The sequence below is a fragment of the Triplophysa dalaica genome, chromosome 3, assembly GCF_015846415.1.
Source record: "Triplophysa dalaica isolate WHDGS20190420 chromosome 3, ASM1584641v1, whole genome shotgun sequence".
In the NCBI taxonomy this organism is placed as follows: Eukaryota; Metazoa; Chordata; class Actinopteri; order Cypriniformes; family Nemacheilidae; genus Triplophysa; species Triplophysa dalaica.
The window spans coordinates 26,596,882-26,622,688 of NC_079544.1; the positions used below are offsets into that span (position 1 = coordinate 26,596,882).

At 40.0% G+C, this 25,807-nt stretch overlaps 1 protein-coding gene across 2 annotated transcripts in view; it reads right to left on the minus strand.

Moving 5' to 3' along the window:
• Window positions 1-25,807, minus strand: part of adcy1b (adenylate cyclase 1b) — a 101,807-nt gene that overhangs the window by 31,895 nt on the left and 44,105 nt on the right. For both annotated transcript variants that reach the window (XM_056740923.1, XM_056740914.1), the window contains exons 8-9: window positions 18,061-18,216; window positions 10,069-10,263 (exon numbers count right to left, since the gene is read on the minus strand). In XM_056740923.1, coding sequence (XP_056596901.1) covers window positions 10,069-10,263; window positions 18,061-18,216 — 351 coding nt within the window. The remainder of the gene's footprint in view (window positions 1-10,068; window positions 10,264-18,060; window positions 18,217-25,807) is intronic.

Below are 25,807 nucleotides of genomic sequence, written 5' to 3' on the forward strand. Positions count from 1 at the left end.
CAATAAAGCCTAATAAGCACCAATTAGGCAGCTTTAAAAGGACTGTGATACTCAGCTCCTTCTAGACATTTATTGGTGTGGTTACAAACATGGTGAGGTCAGGAGAATGGTCCAGGAAGACAAGAGAACAGGTGATTACTCTTCACAGGAAGGGCAATGGCTATAAGAAGATTGCAAAGATGTTAAACATACCAAGAGACACCATAGGAAGCATCATTCGCAAATTCAAGGCAAAGGGCACTGTTGAAACGCTACCTGGTCGTGGCAGAAAGAAGATGCTGACTTCGACTACTGTGCGCTACCTGAAGCGTAGAGTGGAGAAAAGTCCCCGTGTGACTGCTGAGGAACTGAGAAAAGATTTGTCAGATGTGGGTACTGAAGTTTCTGCTCAGACAATATGGCGCACCCTGCGTAATGAAGGCCTCGATGCCAGAACTCCCAGGCGACCCCCTTGCTGTCCCCAAAGAATAAGAAGAGTCGACTGCAGTATGCCAAAAGTCATGTTGACAAACCACAGAAGTTTTGGGATAGTGTTCTGTGGACTGATGAAACAAAATTAGAACTGTTTGGGCCCATGGATCAACGCTATGTTTGGAGGAGGAAGAACAAGGCCTATGAAGAAAAGAACACCTTGCCTACTGTGAAGCATGGCGGGGGGTCAATCATGCTTTGGGGCTGTTTTGCTTCTGCAGGTACTGGGAAGCTTCAGCGTGTGTAAGGTACCATGAATTCTCTTCAGTACCAGGAAATATTGGATGACAATGGGATGCAGTCCGTCACAAACCTGAGGCTTGGAAGACGTTGGACCTTTCAACAGGACAATGATCCCAAGCATACCTCCAAGTCCACTAGAGCATGGTTGCAGATTAAAGGCTGGAACATTTTGAAGTGGCCATCGCAGTCACCAGACTTAAATCCGATTGAGAACCTCTGGTGGGACTTAAAGAAAGCAGTTGCAGTGCGCAAGCCTAAGAATGTCACTGAACTGGAGGCTTTTGCCCATGATGAATGGGCGAAGATACCCGTAGATCGCTGCAAGACACTTGTGTCAAGCTATGCTTCACGTTTAAAAGCCGTTATAACTGTAAAAGGATGTTGTACTAAGTACTAAGATTGAATGTCACTTGGGGGTTGAATAAAACTGATAATGATGTGAGCTCAGAAAAGACATTTGTGGTTGTTTCATTATAAATGTTATGTTATATTTGTCTGACCTACAAGTGCCTCTTTGATTTAATTGTAAGCAGGATGACTGAATGATCATAATCAATGTCAAACCGACCAAAACAATCAATTTCAGTTGGGGTTGAATAATTTTGAACACAACTGTACTGAAAACATGAAATTTAATTTAATTTGTATAATTTTAACATACAAAGTTTCCCTAAAACGTCTATTTAAGCATTTTTAACCCCATTTATAAAAGAAAATAAATAATGTTGCAGTCAGGTATAATGAGAAACGCTTATGATTAATATAATATTCCTTGACGGCCATATAAACTCTCCAGTCTGTAACTATTGACGGATTTTCCATTAAACCCTCGCTGTCAGTGAGTGTGTGGCTGCAAATATAAACAGTATGACAATAATAAATCTTACAGGTGTAATCCTGAGTGCTTTTTATATACATGTGCACAAACGTCAATGCAATATCACATGTAATAATCTGAAATATCACAATTATTAATATGTAAAAGGCAAGATTATTTACAGCAATTTAACATTTGTGATAACACAGGATTTAGAATGACCTGAATAACTTCGAATTACATCAGATATATTTATCCATACTTAAATATATAAACATATGGGTGATCAGAATCTATTGTTCAATAAAATTGCACTAGCTGAACTCAAATCGACGCACTTTTGTTGACTATCCCCACCAATGTGCTACGTGATCTTTTGTACAGTCTCAGGAGATCGGCACCACTGATGATGCACATTTCTTGGTCACATGATCAAACCCTTTTGGCACTTCCTCAGGTGGCCACTACATGACATTTTAGCACCTCCTTTGCAACAAGGAACACTTCCCATAACAACTGATGTACTACTCTCTGTCTTTTCTCATTGTTCCGAGGTTACCACAGCTAGCAGGACGCAGTCTATGCCCAGACCAGATGGTAGAGCTGAGATAGGGAAGCAGCGACCCGACAAGTCCTTACTTCAAAATGTCCACTGCTATTAGAATATAAATGATAATATTACACCTATTCTCTACCTTTTTACAATGTTTATTTTCTTTTTATTTAGCCTAGTTGTGCAAGCACTTTCGAGCTTGTAAAGATGCTGCCTTTTTTCCCAGAGGGGAACTGGTTCCTCTGGTTGGGACTAAGTTCTCCGAGTTTTTTTTCTCCATTGGAGTTTTGGGTTCCTCACCACTGTTTACATACTGTTTTGAAATTTTTGCCTGAACGGGGGGCTACTGACATCAGCTTTAGAATTTAAAGTTTTTGTATTAATTAATACACTTTATATGCAACATGCAAAAGTGCTGCATTTGACACTGTGACCACGGCCCACTCCTACATAGACTAAAAAATTATGTTGGCATTAACGGAATAGCATTGAACTGGTTCAACTCTTATTTATCAGAACGTTTTCAATTTGTAGCAATAAACAATGAGGTGTCATGCAAATCGCAAGTCCAGTACGGTGTACCACAGGGCTCAGTCTTAGGGCCTCTGCTATTCGCATTATACATGCTATCACTAGGAGATGTAATAAAGCGACACAGAATTATATATATTTTTCCTCAAAGCCTCCTGAAACACAGCAGTTCCATCAAATAATGGAATGCATAGTCGATATAAAAACTGGATGAGTAAGAATTTCTTATTACTGATCTCGGACAAATAAGAAGTGTTACTTAACGGACCGAAAACCGCCGTACGTAACAACCAAGAATACTGCTTAACTGTTGGCGGACGCTCATAAAACCCTTGTCAGCTAAGTATCTTGGCGTTCTATTCGATAGTGATCTGTCATTTGAGAGCCATGTTGCCAACACCTGTAAAATAGAGTTTTTCCATTTTAAGAATATATCTAAACTACGTCATAGGCTGTCATTGTTAGATGCATAGAAGTTAATTCATGCATTCATGACATCAAGACTAAATTACTGTAATGCACTGTTAAGTGGTTGCCCTGCAGGCTTATTACAAAAACTCCAAATGGTCCAAAACGTGGCAGCTCGAGTTCTTACACGTGCAAAAAAGTATGAGCATATTAGTCCGGTTCCGTCAACCTTGCACTGGTTACCTATAAAGCATTGCATTAACTTTAAGATCTTGCTTATTACCTATAAAGCCCTACATGGTTTAGCTAAACAGTATTTGAGCAAATTTCTATTGTATTACAGTCCTTCACGTGCATTACGCTGTCAGGCATCCTGTCAGTTGGTAATACCTAGAATTTCAAAATTAAGTGCAGGTGGTAGATTTCCTTTTCCTGTCTAGCGCCTAAACTTTGGAATAATTTTCCCTGCACTGTCCGGGAGGCAGACACACTCTGTCAGTTTAAATCTAGACTAAAGACACATCTTTTTAATCTTGCATACACTACACTTGTATAATATAAATCCTCAGAGGTTTTAGGCTGCATTATTTAGATAAACTGGAACCAGGAACACTTCCAACAACAATTGATGTACTTGTTGCATCAAAGAGAGCAGAACAGTACTCTACTCTCAGCCAGTCTTGCCTCATTGTTCCAAGGTTACCGCAGGATGCAGTTCATGCCCAAACCTGATGGCAGTGCAGAGAATGGGAAGCGGTAACCTGACAAGAGCTGAGATGATAGAGCTGGATAAAGGACGCACCGACCTGGCACGACTTCAATACAATATTTTAAACACTATTAGATTATTAATGATGATCTTAAATCTATAATTTACCTTATTAGTACGTTTTTTTATTTTTTTTATTTAGTCTTGTCATGCAAGCACTGTTGATCTTGTGCAGAGGCAGCAGCTTTTGCCAGAGGGGAACTGGAATCCCCTGGTTGGGCCTGGTTTCTCCTGAGGTTTTTTTATCGATTGGAGTTTTGGGTTCCTCGCCCCCGTATGCATACTATTTTGCACGATTTGCCTGGCTGGGGGGGTTGCTTTAGAATTCAGAAGTTGTACATAATTAGTATTGCATATAGAAATTTATAGTCTATTTAATATTTGACCTGTGTTTCTCTCTCCTTTATTTTAAATGTGTGCTTTCACTGTGAGTGCATGCGCGCGTCCGTACGTCTATGTCGATGTGTCTAAATATGTGTGCATATTGTGTGTGTGTGGAGAGTTTGTATGTGGGAATGTCTGTCTTCTGTGTTTTCACCTTTCTCTTGTTTTTACAGGTATATGACTTTAGTTGTTTTGATTGTAGTCCATATGTCTCTTGTAGAGCTGCTTTGTAACAATTGAAATTGTAAAAAGCGCTATAAGAGTTGAATTGAGTGTGTTCTTTGTTTTATGCATGTGGGTGTATATGAATATTTGTGTGCATCGCTGTATTCTGTGTGTGTTCACTTTGTTGTTTTTACTTGTATAACTTTAATGTTTTGCTTATAATCCATATTTTTCATGTACAGCAGCTTTATAACAATAAAAATGGTAAATAGCATTATTTAAAAAAGTTGAGCTCACAGGAAAATTAAATGACTAGTTCATTAGTTACACATACATAGTTAACAAAAAATAAATGAAGCACTCTCTGTGAAAACTTGTTATAAGTCATTCATGAATAACCTATCACTATTGCTAACACTTGTGGTGAAGCAACATTGTCCCTAACAAAATCACCTTCAGCACCATGGATAGCACCACCAAGAAAAGCCACAAGGGAGGCTTTCCAGGACCAGGGTGCTTCGGGAAAGACAGGTGGAATCAGTCTCGCCTCTGACGAGAAGTCACAGGTGTGGACTGTCTGGCAGAGTATAAAAGAGAACAAAGTAAACACAGAAGTGTGTGTAGGTGGGGACAGAGTAAGCAAGAGTGGATGGTCCGTACCAGGAAAGAATTGACCAATCTACAGCCCAAGAATAAGGAGAAACCAGCAAGATAAGGAGTCGTGAGTAGCCTGTACTCCCCGACTAATTCCTCTCTTCTGCTTCCCTTCCAGACCTGACTTGAGGTTACAAGAATCCCCAAGAGGAAGAACACACCTAAGTTACAGTTCTTTTCCCCACTCCCTTCCCTCTCCTTATCTGAAATAAAGACTATACGTTTAAGTTTGACCAAACTACTGCCTCTTGCCTTGTAGTTATATGTCAGGACGTGACATATGGTGGAGAATGCTGCTATAGTGGAAAACTGCAAAAGTGTCAGGAGGGGAAGAGAGGAGAAAATGAGGGACGCTCTTACTGCAATATTGAGCCCTAAACCACCCTGAATGCAGCAGTCACCGAGCTCTGCAGGGGGTCCGAAAATACCTCGACCTCTTTGAGAAAACGGGCGCAGCAGACTGGACAAACCCGCTACTACCTCTTCTAACCGGAGAAGCTCAGAAGGCATGCCGGGACCTCACAGTTCCAATACCATGTACTCCCTTTTGAAGTCCAGGGTGCTCCATTCACCTTCCAAAGGGTCATGGATAGAATCCTCCGTCCCTACCAGAGTTACGCCGCTGCATACCTAGACTACATTGTCATCCGCAGCCAGAGTTGGGAGGACCACCTGCACCATTTAGAAGCTATCCTAAGAAGCCCTATGTTGCGAACCCATCCTGCAAGCCTGACTTCAAGAAATCTTTTGTGGTTCAAACATACGCCTCATAGGTCGGGTTGGAGCGGTGCTATCTCAGCTGGAACACCACATCATGTTCATCAGCCGGAAGCTGCTACCCCGGAAAAAGAACTATGCCTCGATTGAGAAAGAGGGTCTTGCAATCAAATGGGCCATGGAGAAATAAAAATACTATCTCCTGGGTTGGAGGTTTATCTTGGTAACTGACCATGCTACGCTAAAATGGATAGCCCAAAATAAAACTTTTTTACCAATTTACCAGACAAGAACACCAGGCTGGAAGTTCCCATGCAAATGCTGATTCCATGTCCAGGAGGCATGACGGCTGCAAGAAAAGCGCTCCAAACAGGTGCCTGGAGCTGAAAAAGGGGTTTTGTATTTATATGTCAGGACTTGATACACTGTAAATTCTGTTAACATCACTTTTATTTGTTTCTGTAGCTCAGTGGATAGCATTGCATTAGCCGTGCGAAAGACTGTGATCCATGTTTGATCCATACCAATTTACATACAGGGAGACCCGGTCAACAGAAGACCCCGTTGTGCTCCACACATTACAAGACTTTCTGGAGCAAAAGTACACAAAAGCGGATTTGTTGACTTAAGCTCTACTTTTAAAACAATTCGGCCATACAAACTCAGAGCTAAACTACAGCATCTTAGACTTAACATATTACTATGCAATTGGATTGTGGATTTCTTAGCAAATAATAATATCTCCACCCCCCTTCTTACTAACACTGGGGCTCCACAAGGGTATGTGCTAAGCCCTATGCTTTATACTCTCTTCACACATGATTGCCCCACCTCTTCCCATTCAAATCTCATTGTCAAACTTGCGGCGACACCGCAGTGCTCGGACTAATCAGCAACAACAAGATAGTATACAGGACCGAGGCACAACATCTGGCAACATGGTGTGACAGCAATAACTTGGCCTTGAACATAAGAAAAAAACATGTTGATTTCCGCAAAAAAGGTACGACCATCTTCCACTCTCTATTGGCAGCGAGAGGGTAGAGCGGGTGACAAACAATGCCTCTACTACTTTAGGAGCTGAGGAGCGCCAAAATCCCCAAACTGCTTATTGTGAATTTCTACAATTGTACCATCAGCAGTGTTTTAAAATATGGACTTTTAGTGTGGTTCTCCAGCTGCACTAGTGCCGACCAGCAGGCACTCCCGCTGGTGGTAAATACAGCAGCGAACATTACTGGACTTTCTACAACATTACACTATAATTCTACAGTATTCTGACTGTTTACCTGTTTGATGCTCTAACAAATTTTCATTGTAATCTTTTATGACAATTTGTGTTGAATTGAACATGCATTGCCTAAATGCACTGTGAGTCGCTTTAGAGTTTTTGGCTAGCAGATGTTCTGAACGGCCAGTAACATTGTTATCAGTTATTTCCCGATAAAACTAATAACACAGGGGCATATGCAAATAAACTGTATAAAAATAAACTATATATAAATATGCCAAATCAACAATGTATATACGATTATGTTGATAATGATAAAATGTGGCAAGTAGCTTTGTATTAAATGTGATAATGAATATTTAAAGGATTGTTATTGCAAAATAAATTCCTTCGGTGACATCAAGACCCGTCCGCTTTGTGTCGGGGTTCCTTGAATAAAAAAAAGCTAGAAACACCCAGATGGTCTACTGCTTCGGCCAATATTTCTCAGCATGTATGGAATGGATACTGTTCTAAACTATTCAATTCAAGTTTATTTATATAGTGCATTGCACAATGTGCATTGTTCCAAATCAGCTTTACAGGGGCAAACAGGAAAAACAGAAAAGGTAAAACACAGCACAGTGCATGGTGTTTATAGAACGATCAAGATCATTCTAATAAATAATATCTAATTAATAAATAAATAAATAAACTATGAGGCAGAAGAATCTGAGGAGCCGCCAAATTAAAAGTAAAAAAATAAAAAAGACCTTAAGAATGTGAGTCGGACAGCTCTTTTCAAGTGCAAGCTATATACAGTGGGTACGGAACGTATTCAGACCCCCTTAAATGTTTCACTCTTTGATATATTGCAGCCATTTGCTAAAATCATTTAAACTCTTTTTTTTTCTCTTCATTAATTTTCACACAATACCCCATATTGACAGAAAAAAACTGAATTGTTGACATTTTTGCAGATTTATTAAAAAAGAAAAACTGAAATAGCACATGGTCCTAAGTTTTCAGACCCTTTGCTCAGTATTTAGTAGAAGCACCCTTTTGATTTAATTCAGCCATGAGTCTTTTTGGGAAAGATGCAACTCTGCCATTGATACTCTGCCATTCCTCCTTGCAGATCCTCTCTAGTTCTGTCAGGTTGGATGGTAAACGTTGGTGGACAGCCATTTTTAGGACTCTCCAGAGATGCTCAATTGGGTTTAAGTCAGGGCTCTGGCTGGGCCATTCAAGAACAGTTACAGAGTTGTTGTGAAGCCACTCCATTATTTTAGCTGTGTGCTTAAAGTCAGTGTCTTGTTGGAAGGTAAACCTTCCTCGTTCTCTTATGCTCCTAAGTGATACGCGACCGGCTTCGCGCACACTTGGCGCTCATTATCAATTACTCACCGGTCTCGAACCACGGTCCCGCCCCGCATACTCCACTACAGTGATATTTCAGTTTTTCTTTTTTAATAAATCTGCAAAAATCTCAACAATTCTGTGTTTTTCGGTCAATATGGGGTGCTGTGTGTACAATTAATGAGGAAACTTAAATGATTTTCACAAATGGCTGCAATTTAACAAAAAGTGAAAAATTTAAGGGGGTCTGAATACTTTCCGTACCCACTGTAGTTGTGAAGTCATGCCTTGAGGTCACAACAGTAAGCTATTATCATAAAGAGGTTCACGCTTTTGCATGGGTTTTCGATGGGATAGTGGACCACCAAAGGGGAAACTAGTACAACCTTTCTTTTACTCGAATGTCCTTTTAAGCGGAAAAAAAATCATGCATTAAAAACACCCACGAAACTTGTCCTGACTGAAGTTATCAAATACTATATACAACTTACACATTTAAAAGTTGATAATGAGACCTTATTCAATTCAGTACGTACTGCCAAAGTTACTTTGAAAAAGTAATCTGATTACTGACTATACCTCTGAAAAATAACTTAGTTACTGTAAAGATTACTGGATTTTAAAAGTAACTAAATTAGATTACACGTTACTTTATCAGTTACATTCAGTAGCTGCCGCCAACACCCTGCTGCCTCAACATAAAAAATGACAATAGGTTTTGCCAACAATGTCAACAATGTATCTCCTGACTTTTTAAGTTGAATTTAAAGACTATTTCCTGGGAAAAATAAAAATAAAGAAAGTCTTGACCTGACATATTTAACTGTTAGCATTTTAATAATGGCAAAACTACTATACTATTTATAATCTACATTATTTATAAATGTAACTATTAAATTCTTTTTAACATGTTTTATGAACTTTGAACCTACTGTTCACAGCATTAGAGTAACGCGTTAGATTACGCGTTACTGAAATGTGGTCAGATTAGAGTAACGCGTTACCGGCATCACTGGTCTTGAGTCGGGCTTTATTGAGTTACCTGATCAGCTTTTTCTATCACAGGATACCTGATAAAAAGGTGTAGTGGAGTAGGCAGGGCGAGACCGTGGTTCGAGACACCGGTCTCGAATCACGTAGGAGATCGGGAGCATATAAGAGAACGAGCGACCGGAATGTCGAAGAGAGAGGACCGGGCCCGAACATGTTTGTATTTGTCTTTATTGTTTTGTTCGCCGGCGGTCGGCCGTGAGGGGCCGCCGGCTGTAATTTCTTTATTAAATGTTTAAATGTCTTCCGGTTCCCGTCTCCTTCCTTCCTTTTATTGAAACTTATTACATTGGTGCCGAAACCCGGAAGGAAACCTCTGGGGTACCCCCGGCCTGTGAGGGGTGATGGGGGTATGTAGTGGAGTAAGGCGGGGCGAGACCGTGGTTCGAGGCCGGTGAGTAATTGTTAATGAGCGCCAGCTGTGCGCGCACCGGTCTCAAATCACGTAGGAGATTGGGAGCATATAAGAGAACGAGCGACCGGACCGTCGATGAGAGAGGACCGAGCCCGAACATGTTTGTATTTATTGTTTTGTTTGCCGGCTGTTATTACTTCATTAAATGTTTAAATGCCTTCCGGTTCCTGTCTCCTTCCTTCCTTTTATTGAACCTTATTACAATAGGTTCTTATGTTAACTGTACAACTTTTAATCCCCTGAAACCTGTGAAGGAGTTGAAGTGGTATTGTTAAGTAGTGTTTTTTAAGTGGCATGTTTATTGTATGTGCTTAGTTCTCACCCTGTGCTCCCGCTCAGAGTCTTTATAGATGAGTGTGAAGAAGTGCAGGTCAGCTGTGTCAGATTCTGTCTGCCGGGCCTCAATCAAGCGATTGATGTAGCGGTTTACTCTTGTTCCCGGACTGCTTTGAGTGGCATTTGCTGATACTGAAGTCCGGTTTCCGAGCTTCTCTGGTGCGGAGCTAAGCACCCTTTTCTGCCAGAGAAACAGAGTTTTACAAGTCTAAAAATCAGACAATCACTCTCACTCACATATGTTTGAAACCGGTTTTTAAAGCAGTTTCCACACTGTTAGAAAAGAGTGAATGACAGCAAAATACATTTTGATGGTCATGGCCTTGTACACAAAAGCGTAAACATGGTTAAAACAGTATTAAAAACTGCCCCCTGCTTCAGAAGTATTTTCTTACACCTCCAATTTCAAAATGGTTCCAAAAGGGGAATTGTCATTTAGCACATAAATAAAAATAATTTGCACACCGGCAAAACAAACAAAAACAGATGGATACCGAGAGCAGCAGATACGGCGTCTGGATGTGGAGGACTTCTCCAGTCCCCACCAGAAGTTTCAATGCTCTTTAGACAACGGTAATGTTTGTAATTGTCTGCTACCACTGTATATTTAAATAAATATTGTAGGAGTAGTTCACTATTAAAAATTAATGAAACAAGCCGTCAGTGTGTTTATTTCTTCTGCCGGAAACTAATTAAGTTTTTTGAGGAAAGGTTTTCAGCGTTCTAATCCATATAATGCACTTAAACATGGGGCTGCTGGTATAGGTCAGGATTTCAGTTTCATTGCAGCGTCAAAAGGCTCTAAACAACACCACCTGAAGAATAATGTTGTTGTCTAGCGAACAATTGATCAGTTTCCAAGAAAATGAAATACATGCCCATAAGAACCATGGAAAGCTTTCCTCAAAAGCCTCAATTTGTGTTGTACAGAAGAATTTAACACACAGACAGCTTTTACGACATGGGGGTGAGTGAATCATCATGAAGTTTTAATTTTATAGTGAACTACTCCTTTAATACCTGATGCATAGTCAAACAAACAGTAAAACACGCATAATATTTATGCAATCAGAGTTGATACTCTCTCTTATGCACAATGATACCCGACATGCGGTCCCAGATTAAGAATTCAGGGGTACAAGTGTCTTGGGGAAGGGGACAAAACTGTAAAATGGCATGACGATTTTCTGTATACAGTATATATGTATCTATCTATCTATCTATATATCTATCTATATATATATATATTTATACACATACATACTATACATTACATGCAGGTATATTTACTTTAGGGGAACAATGAAGTGGGTTTCAGCAGGATATTCAATTCACCACAGCATTTTTATTATTAGCCTATAATTTCAATTGCTAGAGAGACACGCTAAACAGATGGGTTCCAATTGCACACAGCTATTCAAAAGCTCTTTTTTTGTATTTTTATTCTAGTTATACTGTATATTTCCAAACTGCGGTAAAAGTTGAAGCATATGAATCAATGGCTATGTGATTACACCGTTCTTATCCGTGCTTCAACTGCAAAGTGACAGTGTTGCACTCTTAATAGTGCCCTTACTTCCACAAACCAGAATGCTGCTGCAAGAGTTAACTTTAATAAACCGAAGAGAGCACACGTCGCTCCTCTATTCATTAAGCTACATTGGCTCCCTATAGTCACTCGCATCAAATTCAAGACTCTGCTCCTGTCCTACAAGACCAACACTGGTTTGGCACCCTTATTTTCACTCGTTAATGCAGACATATGTACCCGCCAGATCCCTACGCTCTGCAAACGAACAACGTCTAGTGGTGCCATCTCAAACAGGTAAAGATCTCTGACTTCTATTTCTTCTCTACTCTTTAAAAAAAAACCTGTTAGGTTATTTGAGACCAGTCTTCTTTTTTGATTTTTACTTATGTTGAATAGTGCGGGGGACAGAATCACCTTACTTTGAAAGTAAGGTGGACATCTCCCCCACGCCCTGTTAATTCTACTCCCATGCACACAATAACGGTTTTGAATTATTTGGGTACTACATGTTGAAAACAACTGTAGTTTATACAGGATTTACATTGACATGTTACAAATTTGCTTAATAGGATAAAGTGTTATAATCCCACGATTTCAGCACAGTTGAATTGCCCAAAAGGACATTTCCCATGCCTTAGGCATGACAGGGGGAAGCAGTCAAGAATATGAATAGAGGAAAGGAGGCCTGAGTTTCAATGGGTTCGTTGGGTAGGTGTTCTTTGTGTTTGGGGGATAAATCAATATAGAAATGCATAGCATACTTACCTTTCCTTGCTATTATCAGAGAGACATCTAATGAGTTGTGTGTCCGATCCCACTTTGATCACATCCATTATCCTGGGTGAAAGATGCCTTTTGGTGAGGTGCTGTTGATTATGCCCTTTGAATGGTCCCCTCAATGCGACATATCGTCAGTTGTGCACCTCAGCCTCATTGGGTTTTTCTGCCCTTAATCACAAGACACGCTCAGCCAATGGAGGCCCACTGCATGTTGATCAGATCTGGGTGTGTGTCGCATTACTTCTACTCCTACTTCTCCAGCAGCCTTGTAGTGGATTGGAAACTGTCCATCCCTGATCTACTGCCTCCGCTGCCAAATTGGCATACTGGAGATTCTATCTTTCAAATGCTTCGTTAATGGCCTCTTCCCAAGGTACAGTCAACTCGACAATGAGGACATTCCTACTGGAGCTGGACCACAGAACCATGTCCGGCCGCAGGTTGGTTGCTGCGATTTCCAAGGGGAAAATAAATCTGTGGTTTAAATCAACTCACATCCCCCAATCCCTGGCTATACTCAGCGGACCTGAATCTGGGGATAAGTGCTTGGCCCGCATTTTCTGCCCCTCCCGAATAAAGGGTTGACTCTTTAGCAAGTTAGCCTGGGTGTTTTGGGGGGTGGCATGTGCTGCCACTCTCTTGGTCTCTTCTGCTGCAGCCAAGCACTTTAGTACTTTAGTTTTTCTCCTTGGGGATCAGGCACAGCCATTAATCTTCAAAGGAACCACAACACCCCAGGGGCTTTCTTGCAGAGCCTGTATGGTACCGTTGGGTACAGGAGCTGATCTTGCCCGTTTTACTGCACTCTCAACTTTGCTCCATTTAGGGGGCCTTGTGTCCATCTGGAGTTCTTGTAGCTGAATTGGTGGCATGTCCTCAGGAATGGATAATGGCTCATGCCTCTCATTTTTAGAATATGTTTTCCGTAGGTGTTCCTCAAGACTGAAGAACTTGTAAGCATCTTTGTAGAAAGTGGTCCTGGTTCGCTCCTTTTTCTTATGTTGCTTTCTCAAGCTCATCTTATGGCCAGTAAGTGGCGCTATGCTGAAACTTGATGCGTCACCTCACATCCAGACTTTGATACAATATACAAAGTTTTTGCGTCGATACATTAAAGTTTGAAGATACAGACTCAAAACAATTGTAGTGTTCTCGTTGTCAAATTTCTTTTTTCAGCACTCGCTCTAGATGCTACATACGAAAATTCGTGCAAATCAGTAAAAAGTTCTAGGACGAGTTCGAAAAAGTAAGATTTTCAATAATTTCAAAATGGCAGGAAATTTCTCATGGAAAAAATTGTTGTTTTTAAGGTGTACAGTTCATAAGTTATGACTGATGGTGGCGCTATAGGGTTTTAGTTAGAGAGTCCAAATTTGCTATATCAACATATGAGGCTGTCCTCTACCAGGGTAGCAAATTTCATAACTTTCCTATGTACGGTTCTATGGGCTGTCACAGACGCAATTGCAGAAGAAGAAGAAAGAGGAGGACCAGAAGAAGAAAAAGAAGAGGAAGAGCATAGCTCAGTGGTAAGAGCATTACATTAACAACGCAAGGTTGTGGGATCGATCCCATGGGATAGTTATACCTGTGTATAAATGCCATGTAAGCCGCTTTGAATAAAAGCGTCTGCCAAATGCATAATTGTAAATGTTAATGTACTTATTATAATAAAGATTTAACGTTTTCAAAAATTAAAAAAATATGCATATATACATTGTAAAGGGTAGTATATTGTTGAATTTACATATTTGCAGATGTTATGTACACTTGGAATGGATAATGAATGGATAATGTTGTGTGCAGAGGAAGACTTATGTACATGTAGAGATAAATTTGCATAATATAAGGCATTATAATGTACACTACAGACATATTAGAAAAGTGGTATATTGCTCTTGAGGAGCAGATAACTGTTTAGGAGGGACATGGCCTGGGGATAAAAGCTGCATCTGTGTCTGTTAGGATAAGGCAAGGGAAGAACCCAAACGCAGGCAGCAATACGGGGAACAACAAAGGTACTTTAATAAATAAAGAAAAAACCCACAATGGGGAAAAAACAGAACACGAAAAAAAGGTAACAAAAGATTTCCTACGAGGGGGCTAAAATTAACCAAAAGCAAGAGACAATGTAACAACAAAAACAAGGTTGTCAAGGGGTAAACTGCTAGGGCTAGAGTACACGAGCACTACACAAAACTCACGGATTAACATGCACAGCAAAGATCACAAAGTACACACAACGAACCAGCACAGGACCATAAAACAAGAGAGGTATAAATAGGGGAACAAACACAGGATAATTAATAGGGGACAGGTGACACAGATGAAACGCTAAGGGAAAGCAAACGAGACAGAAAGGGCAGGAACAGACGAGACTCGGGGAGAGAGTATGGAAGGCCAAAAACTTCTCTCCCCACATAAAACAGGGAATTCTGTTTTGGTTAGCCAAACATGATAGGCAGAACCGTGACATGTGTCTAGAAGTCCTGGTGTTCAGAGCTCTGGAGCCTCGGCCAGAGGGCAAAAGCTTAAAAAGTTTGTGTCCAGGATCTGTGTAGTCTGGGATAATTTTTCGGTAAAACTTAATAATACCGTTTCAAACTAAATCAGCGGTGGGTATTAACGTGATACATTTACTTCGTTACATTCACTTGAGTATCATTTTGGACAATATGTACTTTTAAAGTAAAATTAAAAGTGGGTACTTTTACTCTTACTTGAGTATGTTTCTAATAAAAAATCTGTACTTTTACTTCGTTACACTGCGTGATGTTCCTCCATTCCTTTTTTTTTAAATATGCATTAAGAATGCGTTGTGAATAAAAAGGATCCAGATGTTTAAGGTAAGTGGCAATTAGTACTTATTTAAAAGTCATTAATAAATACAATAACTAAGGCTCATTTAAAATAATAATATATACACAACTCAATAACAGCTGCTAAAAATACAATTGTAACTAACTTTGTTTAATTTCAGTCAACTTAATTATTTTATATCACCAAACTAGTGTTCAATGTTGTCCTTTTCAATATTTTATTTTTCATATCAATCTTTTCAATTAAATAAAAATAATGAATCTTTATCCTTTATTCTCTTATTTATTTAAAAGGAAAGAAACTTAAGAAATCAGGTAGTCAATTTACCTCATAAACATATCAGACATATCTGTCCTTGTTGCTTGTAATGAATCTGGTGGTCAATAGCTGAAGAGATGCATTTTCATTACCATGGTACATTTTTAAGAATTACTCAGGTCTTACCATATTAGTTCTAAGTAATTATTAGGCGGAAAGGTATTATGAAGTAAAAACCATGATAATTATGTTTTAACATTTTTGTTGAAAAGTACAATGGAATGATTTGTTTTGAATCAATATAAATAAAAATATCAGAGTATGGAGACTTATACGAAATTACCCAAATAATTTGTTAAAATTAATTAAAACACCAAACAGCTCTCTTTAATAGGATGTTTACTGGTAAAATTATTTTTGCAAATGTTAGTGAGTAGTTGGATGGATAGTTTATTAAATGAGTCTTATTAATTTGATAGTTCTGCAGGAAACGTAAAGCATTTGGTTGTTATTAACAACTATTAAGTAAGTAATAAGTAACTAATCATTACTTACTTTAAACATCATGCTATTATCAGTGTTCAAATTGTGTCAAAGCTCTTACGGGGTCCCTAACCAGCCATTAAGAAATTGCCATCGATCTTACTGTTATTTTGCATTGTACGTTTTTTGTTCATAAAAACAAATTTCTTAAGATTTACCCTGTTTGATGTCTGTCATGATTCCGCCATCATATCATGTTTATTCTTGTTCTTGCAGTGGAGTCATGACATAGCCTTAGGTGTTGTGTGGAGGGAGAGATAGTTTAACTAGCGGCCTTCTATACTCTCTCTCCGGTCTGCGTCTTTGTTCCCGCCATCTCGTTTCCTCATTAACTTTCCCTCAGTGTTTAATCCCTGTCACCTGGTCCCTGTTAATTATCCTTTGTCTGTCACCGCTTTAAATACCCCTCATGTTTCATTGTGCTGTGCTCGGTCATTGTATGTACTACCTTGTATCTGTATGTATCTGAACGTGTTTTTATACAGTCCATGATTTAACCCATGTCCTGGATTTTATAGTAGTGTTCGTGCCTGTAGTGTCTTCCTGTCAAATGGGTTCTTCTACGACAAACGACTGATGGTCTTAAAAAGAGTTTAAAAACGTACCTTTTTAAAAAGTCCTTCAATGTCCCTTCTTGAACATTTGAGGGCTTCACAAATGACTGATTTTATGTTTCTTTTAGTGCTTAAATTGTGGTAATCTTAGTTGGTATTTGTTTTAAATTGACTTCTTAAATTGTCTAATTAACTGTTTTATTTTATTACGACACTTTTGTAGCACTTTGCGATTTTCCTTAAAATGTAAAGTGCTTTATAAATAAAATGTATTATTATTATTATTCTGCCTCTTATTCATGAGAGATGTCTGTCTTGCTGTAGGGATAATATGTTTGCAGAACGGGGCGCACAATAATCTCTGGGGCATGCAAAAGTTTTCTGAAGGAAGAAAAATGTTTAGGAAACACACATTCTGCTCTCATGCAAAAGAAAACTTCACCATATTAATTTGCCATACTGGAACTTCAACCAGGACTGGGTTCTATGGCCATATGAAATGAGAAATAGTTTTTTTGTAGCAAGAACACAAAAAGGTGTTTTTTGCATACAATGATAAAAACATTGCCCCCATGTCCAGAGTTAAATATACTGCCAGATCTTTTTTGTTGGGGATCTACTTTTATACCAGAGGTTCTGGACATCTTGTTAAGATACATGGCATCATGTAATATATCAAATACCAACAGATAAAAAAATTAAAACCTGACTTGCTCTGCTAGAAATCTTATAATGGTTTGTGGTTGGATCTTCCATCAGCACACAGGTTCAAAAACAAACGTCAAAATCAACCAAAATGACTTAGTGAGCAAAAATTCAAGGTCCTGACATAGTTATTACAGATCTCTGATCTGAACCCTATAGAAAATGAGTGGGAAGAACTGAACAAGAGGGAGCACTAACGTTTGACGGATTTGGAGAAATTCTGTATGGAGGAAGCTAATCTAAGATCACTTCTCATGTATTCTTCAACATCATCTGACATTTTTCTTTGAAATGGAGGTAGCAAAGGAATCAAATGAAGGAGTGCTCATAATTGTGGCCAGTGTGTATTAGAGAAAAATCATTCACAATATGATTCCCCCCAACTTTTAATTGTTACTTCAATGACATATAATACAAACATAGTCTTATTGACAACTAAAATTATGATTAACAGCTGAGCTCTCTTATCAGGAAGTCGATACCGTAGAAAGGATTTTAGAGATTGATCTGGAGGCATTTTTCTGCATAGTTTCTGTGTTTGTACTTAAAATTACTTACTGTACCTATTTAGTTAGATCATCTTTGTCATCACCAACCTCCTCACACTCAGGTAAGTCAATTTAATTCAGATAATCAAGAAAATCAATAAAAAGTTTATTTCTGTCCAGAAGTGGCATAACTCAGCATTATTGTCTTTGTGAACCCTCCTCTGGGTTTCTACAAGATGTGTTTGGTTGGTGTGTTTATGTTAAGTGTATTTAAAGTGAAGAATATTGATGTACTGTACCTTATCTCCATCCTCACAGGTGATCACACTGGAGAAGGGAATCTCAGCTTTGAACATCTTTCTGCAGTGCATCAGCTGCACCAGTAAATAACACACTGTCTTAAACTTCATCTTTTTAGCAGGTTTGATGTCTGAGAGGATAAGGCCAGGAAAAATCTGAAAACACATAAAAAACAGCAAACAATAAGTAATTATATTAGGGTAGGGTTAAAGACATACCACAAACTAGACTAGTGTGAAAGTATTGAATGATTTTTAAACAGGAAAATGACTGAGGGGTAAAAAGACCTTGCAACACCCTCTTTAATGACCAAGCATGTTGTCTGTTCTGTTTCACCCCTCTTATGTGGACTAGTGTTAAAACTGACAAAAATAACAAAGCAGAACTAATATCACAACCTGGGAAGAACCAAATTTTAAATTTAAATTAGTAATAGAGCTATATTTATATTTTATAACCGATACATAGACCAGTTATTTGCATTTTTATGTGCCCAAAAACCGATACAGTGTTTTAATTTATAAAGCAGAAGCAACACTAATATTAACAGTATGAAAAGTAAATCTAGAAAGTTTGGCAGAGTACTCATATCAACTTTGCGGAACTATTATCATTAATTTTAAACTCCAGTTTTAGAAATTGAAACTTAGGTTCTCTCCAAGCTTTGGTATCAGTGCTGCTTTGTTAAGTCATGGCCTAATGGTTAGAGACTCGCACTTATAACCCAAACATTCCCGGTTCGAGCATCGGTACCAGCAGGGATTGTAGGTGGGGGGAGTGAATGATCAGCGCTCTCCTCCACCTTCAATACCACGGCTGAGGTGAGACCCTTTAGCAAGGCACCATTCCCCCCAACTGCTGCTCACTGCTCCGGGTGTGTGTTCACGGTGTGTGTGTGTTACTTACTGCTATGTGTATGCACTTGGATGGGTTAAATGCAGAGCACAAATTCCTAGTATGGAACACCATACCTTGTCTCACATCACATCACATACTCACTCACTGACTCACTCGTACTATTGTTCTGCATGTGTTTTAACTCTAGGGGCTTTGTGCCCATTCATCTATGTCATCAGGTAGTTGGCACCCCTTCCGACTCAGTTTGTAGTATAATTAGTCATACCTGTTCCATGTTCAGATTGCGAAGTATTGTCAGTTTATCTGTGTACTGCTCATTCATGCCATTGCCTAGTCGTTGTTCCATGCTATTATCATTGTCTGTTTTATTGGATTACTGTTTGTTGGGTACATTTTTGTATTGTTTGCCTGTTTGGACTGTTTATCTGGATTTATGACCTCTGCCTGTTTTTTGGTGTTTCTTTTGCCTGCATTACCCTGGCATTCAGCACAGCCAAGGCACCCAGCCCTGCCTGCTCTGTCCAGCCCAGCGTGCTCCGCCCTGTTGCCAAGCCACGCCTGCTCTGCCCTGTTGCCAAGGCCTGGCTTCTACGCCCTAACATCCAGTCCTGCCCACTCTGACAACTCCTCGTTGGTGCTCTGCTGCTCCGTTACCGGCTCCGCCTTGGTGGACTGCTACTTTTCTGTGGTTAACAGCCACGTCTGCGGCAGGTTTGCCACTGCTACAGCACAGGAATGCCACAGCTCTTATAATGACATAGGCCTATGTAAGTTTTGTAGTGGTGTCCTATTTCTTAGGAGAATGTTTTAGCCCTTACCCTTGCCATTGTGTTTCAAGGGGCAAGGGGAATGGACGAGGGGTAGGCGAAGGGGTATAAAATAGAATTGGGATGGGCCTTAGTCTCAGGGGTACGTTAGCCTTGGTGGTGCAACAGGTATAAATTCTACACTGGATTTAAGGCTTATTTTATGTTTCAGACAAGCTCTACAATTGTGTGTACGTCCAGCTGGTACAACCGGCACAAGGAGTTATAAAATCATGACTGATAACAAAATCTGTTTGCGGCATAAACGTAAAGAGAATCTTCACAGATTATTTTATTTAAAATCTTAATCATGCAGAGATTTAACACTGAATCATGCAGAGATTTAATCAACAACAACATAACACAGAGACAAAAACTCAATAGAATACAGAACACAGATTATTTAAATAAGGGCCTATGTGTATAATTTTTTTAAAACACAATACAATAAACATAAGATAAAGATATTGAGAGTATGTGTGTATGTAAATATATAAAAGTAAAAAATAAGAACAGACTATTGTAGTACAAGGCATGTGCTATGTACAACAGAATTAAATTTAGTGAAAAGTTGTATAAAAATAGAAAGTGTATTATCCGGAGGATATAATTAACATTGCACGTAATTATTATTGCACAGAATTATTAATTGCAGAGTGGGTAAAAAACATTTAATAGTCAAGAGGCAGATGGCTGAGGGAAGAAGATGTTTTTTGTGTCTGGTTGTTTTGGTGCTCAGTGCTCTGTAGTGACGACCAGAAGGATGCATTGTGAAGATGATGGCTTGGATGTGAGAGGTCCAGGGTGATTTTCTGAGCCTTTTTCCTCACTCTGGATGTATACAGTTCTTGGAGGATGGGCAGCGGAGCACCAATGATCTTCTCAGCAGTCCGAACCGTTCTCTGTAGTCTTCTGGGGTCAGCTTTTGTGCCAAACCAGACAGTGATTGATGTGCAGAGAACAGTCGCTATGACTGCTGAGTAAAACTGTTTTAATAGAGTTTGTGGTAGGTTGAACTTCTTCAGCCGGTGCAAGAAGTACAACCTCTGCTGGGCTTTTTTAGCAATGTGATTGTCCCAATTCAGGTCTTGAGAGATGGTGGTGCCCAGGAACCTGAATGACTCCACTGCCATCACAATGCTGTTCATGATGGTGAGTGCAGGGGGCCGCATCGTCAGCTCTAAGTTGTTATGACTGCACCTGACAGCCAGCTGCTCAACCTCCTGTCTGTACGTAGACTCATCACCATCCTGGATGAGGCCAATGCGTGTGGTGTCGTCTTGGAGCTTCAGAAGTCTGACAGAAGAGTCCTGGGCACTGCTGTCATTTGTGTACAGGGAGAAGAGCAGTGGGGAGAGAATGCACCCCTGGGGGTCAACAGTGCTGATTGTGCGGGTGCTGGATGTGAGTTTCCCCACTCTCACTAACTGTTGCCTGTCTATTAGAAAGCTGGTGATTCACTGACTGATAGAGCCAGGAACAGATAACTGGGATAATTTGTCTGGAGCAGTGATGGGATAATGGTGTTGAAAGCGGAGCTGAAGTCCACAAACAGGATCCTCAGATAAGTACCTGGTCTATCCAGATGTTTCAGGACTAAATGCAGCCCCATGTTAACTGCATCCTTAACAGACCTGTTTGCTCTGTAGGCTAGCTGCAGGGGGTCCAGTAAGGCTTCAGTGATGTGCTCATTCAGCTGTTATTTTGGGTTTCTTTGGGATGGGGATTATGGAGGAGCCCTTGAAACAAGAAGGAACTGTGTACACCTCCAGTGATCTATTGAAGATCTGTGAGAAGATGAAGGCCAGTTGAATAGCTCTGCTTTTAAGACAGGATGGGGAGATACCATCTGGGCCTGGTGCTTTTCTTGTCTTTTATTTCCTAAAGACTCGGCACACATCCTCTTGACTGATCTGAAGTGCAGGAGGTGGGGTGACTGAAGGTGATAGGTGTTTAGTTCTAAAGCTGCTCTAGGGACTGAGCGATATGCACTCTTTATTATGGTGTAGCAATGGTCCAAAATATTTTTGTCTCTGGTAGGGCATGTGATGTGTTGTCTGTATTTTGGCAGCTCGAGTGTAAGTTTTGCCTGATTAAAGTTGCCAAGAATGATAATAACAGAGTCTAGATGTTGTTGCTCAGTGTGCGTGATGTGATCGGCGAGCTGTTGTAACGCCACGCTCACGTGTGCTTTCGGTGGAATATAAACACACACAAGAATGAACGAGGAAAACTCTTGTGGCGAGTAAAAAGGGCTTATAGTTAATGAAGAGTGCTTCTAGGTCGAGACAGTGCATCTTCTTGATCACTTTTGTATCTGTACACCACTTTTCATTGATATAGGAACAAACCCCACCACTGTGTGATTTCCCTGCTGATACTGCGTCTTAGTCCGCTCTGAAAAGCTAGTAGCCGGGCAGATGTAGCATGCTTTTCCACGAAACACAGAACAGCAGAGTTTGAAAAATCTGTATTTTTTCCGTAGAGTAGAAGCTTGTCTGTTTTGTTTGGCAGCGACCGCAGATTCGGCAGATGTATGCTAGGCAGTGTAGTTTTACAGCTGCGCTTTCTGAGCCTGATAAGCGCGCCGGCACACTTCCCATGCTCGCACATCCTGGAGCGTTTTAGTAGCGTCGCTGCGCCTCTGACTACGATGTTGAGTAAAACATCAGAATAATCAAAAAACGGTAAAAGGTCAGATGGTGTGCACTGCCGGATGCAGTTCATCTCTTGTGAAGCTGATTGTATGGGAAAAACATACAACAGGACAAACTAACAAAAACATCTTGGATACTCAAAACTAAAATATTCAAAACTCCTGGCGCCTTACACATTAAAAGGTAATATTAATATTATCGTTCCACTACTCTCAGTCATTGAAGCCCTGAAACTGGCAAGAGCGCCTCTAAATCATCTGTCCTCATCCTACCGGATAGATCTGACGCTTTTGACACTGTTAAGCACCACATCCCCCGGTCGACCCTAAAGGCTTTGAGTGTCCCTGGAATGGTGCGACAATGGTTCAAGTCTTACCTCTCAGTTTGATCATTTAGAGTATCCTGGAGAGGTTGTCTGGAATCAGGTATCTGATTCCCAACATCTCAATACATGGGTGCCCAAGGGATCAATGCTTTGACCTCTGCTCTTTTCGGTATACATGAAATCCCTAGGTTCTTTAATTCTGAAACATGGCTTTTCCTATCACTCCTATGCGGATGATACACAACTCCACTTGTCAATTCAGCCTGACGATCCGACTGTTCCTGTATGCTCTCAGCATATCACTCTGAATGAAGGACCATCAACTACAGCTGAACCTTGCAAAAACGGAACTTCCTGCTTGTAATCTCGGCTGACCCTAACATTCATCACAACCTCTCCATTCAATGGCAATAGCAATTTATTTATCTAGCAATGTTAATTTCAACCAGAGGTTGACCAATGTGCTTTAATATCAAAAGAGACAAAAAAGAGCATAAGAAGAAAAATACAGAAAATATAAAGAGTACACAGAAAACAATTAATAGATAATTATGAGCATGTTTCTGAGTCCCAGTTAAAAATCTAGCTGTCACATTTTGGACCAGTTGTAGTCGGGACATGGACAATTGACTAATCCCAAAAAATAGTGAGTTACAATAGTCAAGTACGTAATGAAAGCATGAATGACTTTCTCAAGATTTTTAAACAAGAGAAAAGTCTTAACCATTGACAGGAGTTTCAGGTGGAAAAAGGATGATTTTACCACTACATTTATCCTATCAAACTTCAAGTGTTCATCAAAGGTAACACCCAGATGTTTTACATGGGGCTTAACACAAGTGGACAGCCCAACAAGATTTAAGTTGGGGGCAGCCACAGAATCTGAGGGTCCGAATACAGTGATTTTGGTCTTACTTTCATTGAAATTTAGAAGGTTTAGCGATAGCCATGCCCTCACATCAGTCAGACAGGCAAGGAGGGCATTGTCACCTTCAGAGTTTCGCTTAATAGGCAGATACATTCGCATAAGAGTGAAAAGACAGTCCATATTTTCTAAAAGCACAACCCAATGGGATCATATACACTCACCTAAAGGATTATTAGGAACACCATACTAATACTGTGTTTGACCCCCTTTCGCCTTCAGGACTGCCTTAATTCTACGTGGCATTGATTCAACAAGGTGCTGAAAGCATTCTTTAGAAATGTTGGCCCGTATTGATAGGATAGGATCTTGCAGTTGATGGAGATTTGTGGGATGCACGAAGCTCCCGTTCCACCACATCCCAAAGATGCTCTATTGGGTTGAGATCTGGTGACTGTGGGGGCCATTTTAGTACAGTGAACTCATTGTCATGTTCAAGAAACCAATTTGAAATGATTCAAGCTTTGTGACATGGTGCAATATCCTGCTGGAAGTAGCCATCAGAGGATGGGTACATGGTGGTCATAAAGGGATGGACATGGTCAGAAACAATGCTCAGGTAGGCCGTGGCATTTAAACCATGCCCAATTGGCACTAAGGGGCCTAAAGTGTGCCAAGAAAACATCCCCCACTCCATTACACCACCACCATAATTGCATGAATGAGAAATTGAACAGGTGTTCCTAATAATCCTTTAGGTGAGTGTATAAAGAGAATAAAATGGGAGCCAAAATCGATCCTTGGGGAACCCCACATGTTAAGACAGCACCTTTGGAATAGTCACCTATATTGATTGAAAATGTTCTGTTAGCAAGGTACGATTTAAACCAGTTCACACCTCAACAAAAATAGCATTATCGACCGTATCGAAGGCGTCAGTAAGATCTAACAGCACCAGCGCAGATTAGTCACATATTACAAGCAAATCATTTAAAACCTTCAACAGAGCAGTCTCAGTGGAATATTGTTTCCTGAACCCTGATTGAAAAACTTCAACGATTTTATTATCAGCTTAATAAGTTTGCAATTGTTCAAGAACAGTTTTCTCCATAATTTTTGTTATAAAAGACATATTTGAAAAAGGTCTAAAGATTGCTAAAATAGTGGGATCCAGACTTGTTTTTTTGAGTAATGGCCACACAGTTGTATGAATTAACGGATCTGGAATAATACCAGTTTCTAAACTGCAATTTATTATAGACAGAAGATAGGGAGCTACCACATCCCAAACTTGTTTTAAAAGCTCAGGGGGAATTACAACAATAGCTGAGCCAGAAGGCTGGAGCTGAGTCACTTGTTCAATAAAATGACCGTCGGAGACCGGGGTAAAATGACTTAGGTACGGGGTACCTAAGATGTCCTGCTGTTCTCTCACATCTGTGGACATGAAGTCGTACAGGGATCAGGCTGTAGATGATTTATGCCTGTTCTGAGATCATTAATCTAACACACAAAAAATGATAGAAGGATCCTCACAACTTTACGAGGAATTTCTAACAACGAGCCAGAGGAGGGGTCAAGAGTAGAATTAATAATTTTAAAAAGAGTTTTAGGTTTATGACTGTTCTTGTTTATAATTTCAGTGAAATATCTAGATTTTGCTGGCTTAACAGCTTTCTGATATTGTGATAGGGATTCTTTAAGTATTTGAAGTGAGACAGGGAGTTTATCCTTTTTCCACATTCGCTCTGCTCGGCTTCACATCTGCCCAAGAGCCTGTGGAGAGTCATTTAACCATGGATCCGGTCCAGATTTTAACTGGGCTCATCAACCATAACACCTTCCAGAACAGCCTGAAACCTGGGATTGGTGATCGATGATTAGCTAAACTTCACCGATCATGTTGCCAGCACCACCTGGTCCTGTAGATTCGTCTTCTACAACATTATAAAAATTAGACCTTTCCTGTCTGAGCATGCTAAGGAAGTCTTATTCCAGGCTCTTGTCCTGTCCAGACTGGACTATTGCTATGCGCTACTGGCTGGACTCCCAGCTTGCACAATCAAACCTCTACAGATGATACAGAATGTAGTGACAAGAGTGGTCTTCAATGAATCGAAGAAAACACGTCACTCCTCTCTTCATTAAGTTACATTAACTGACTATAGTCGCTCGCATCAAATTCAAAGCTCTGCTCTTGGCCTACAAGATCACCACTGGTTTGGCACCCCCATC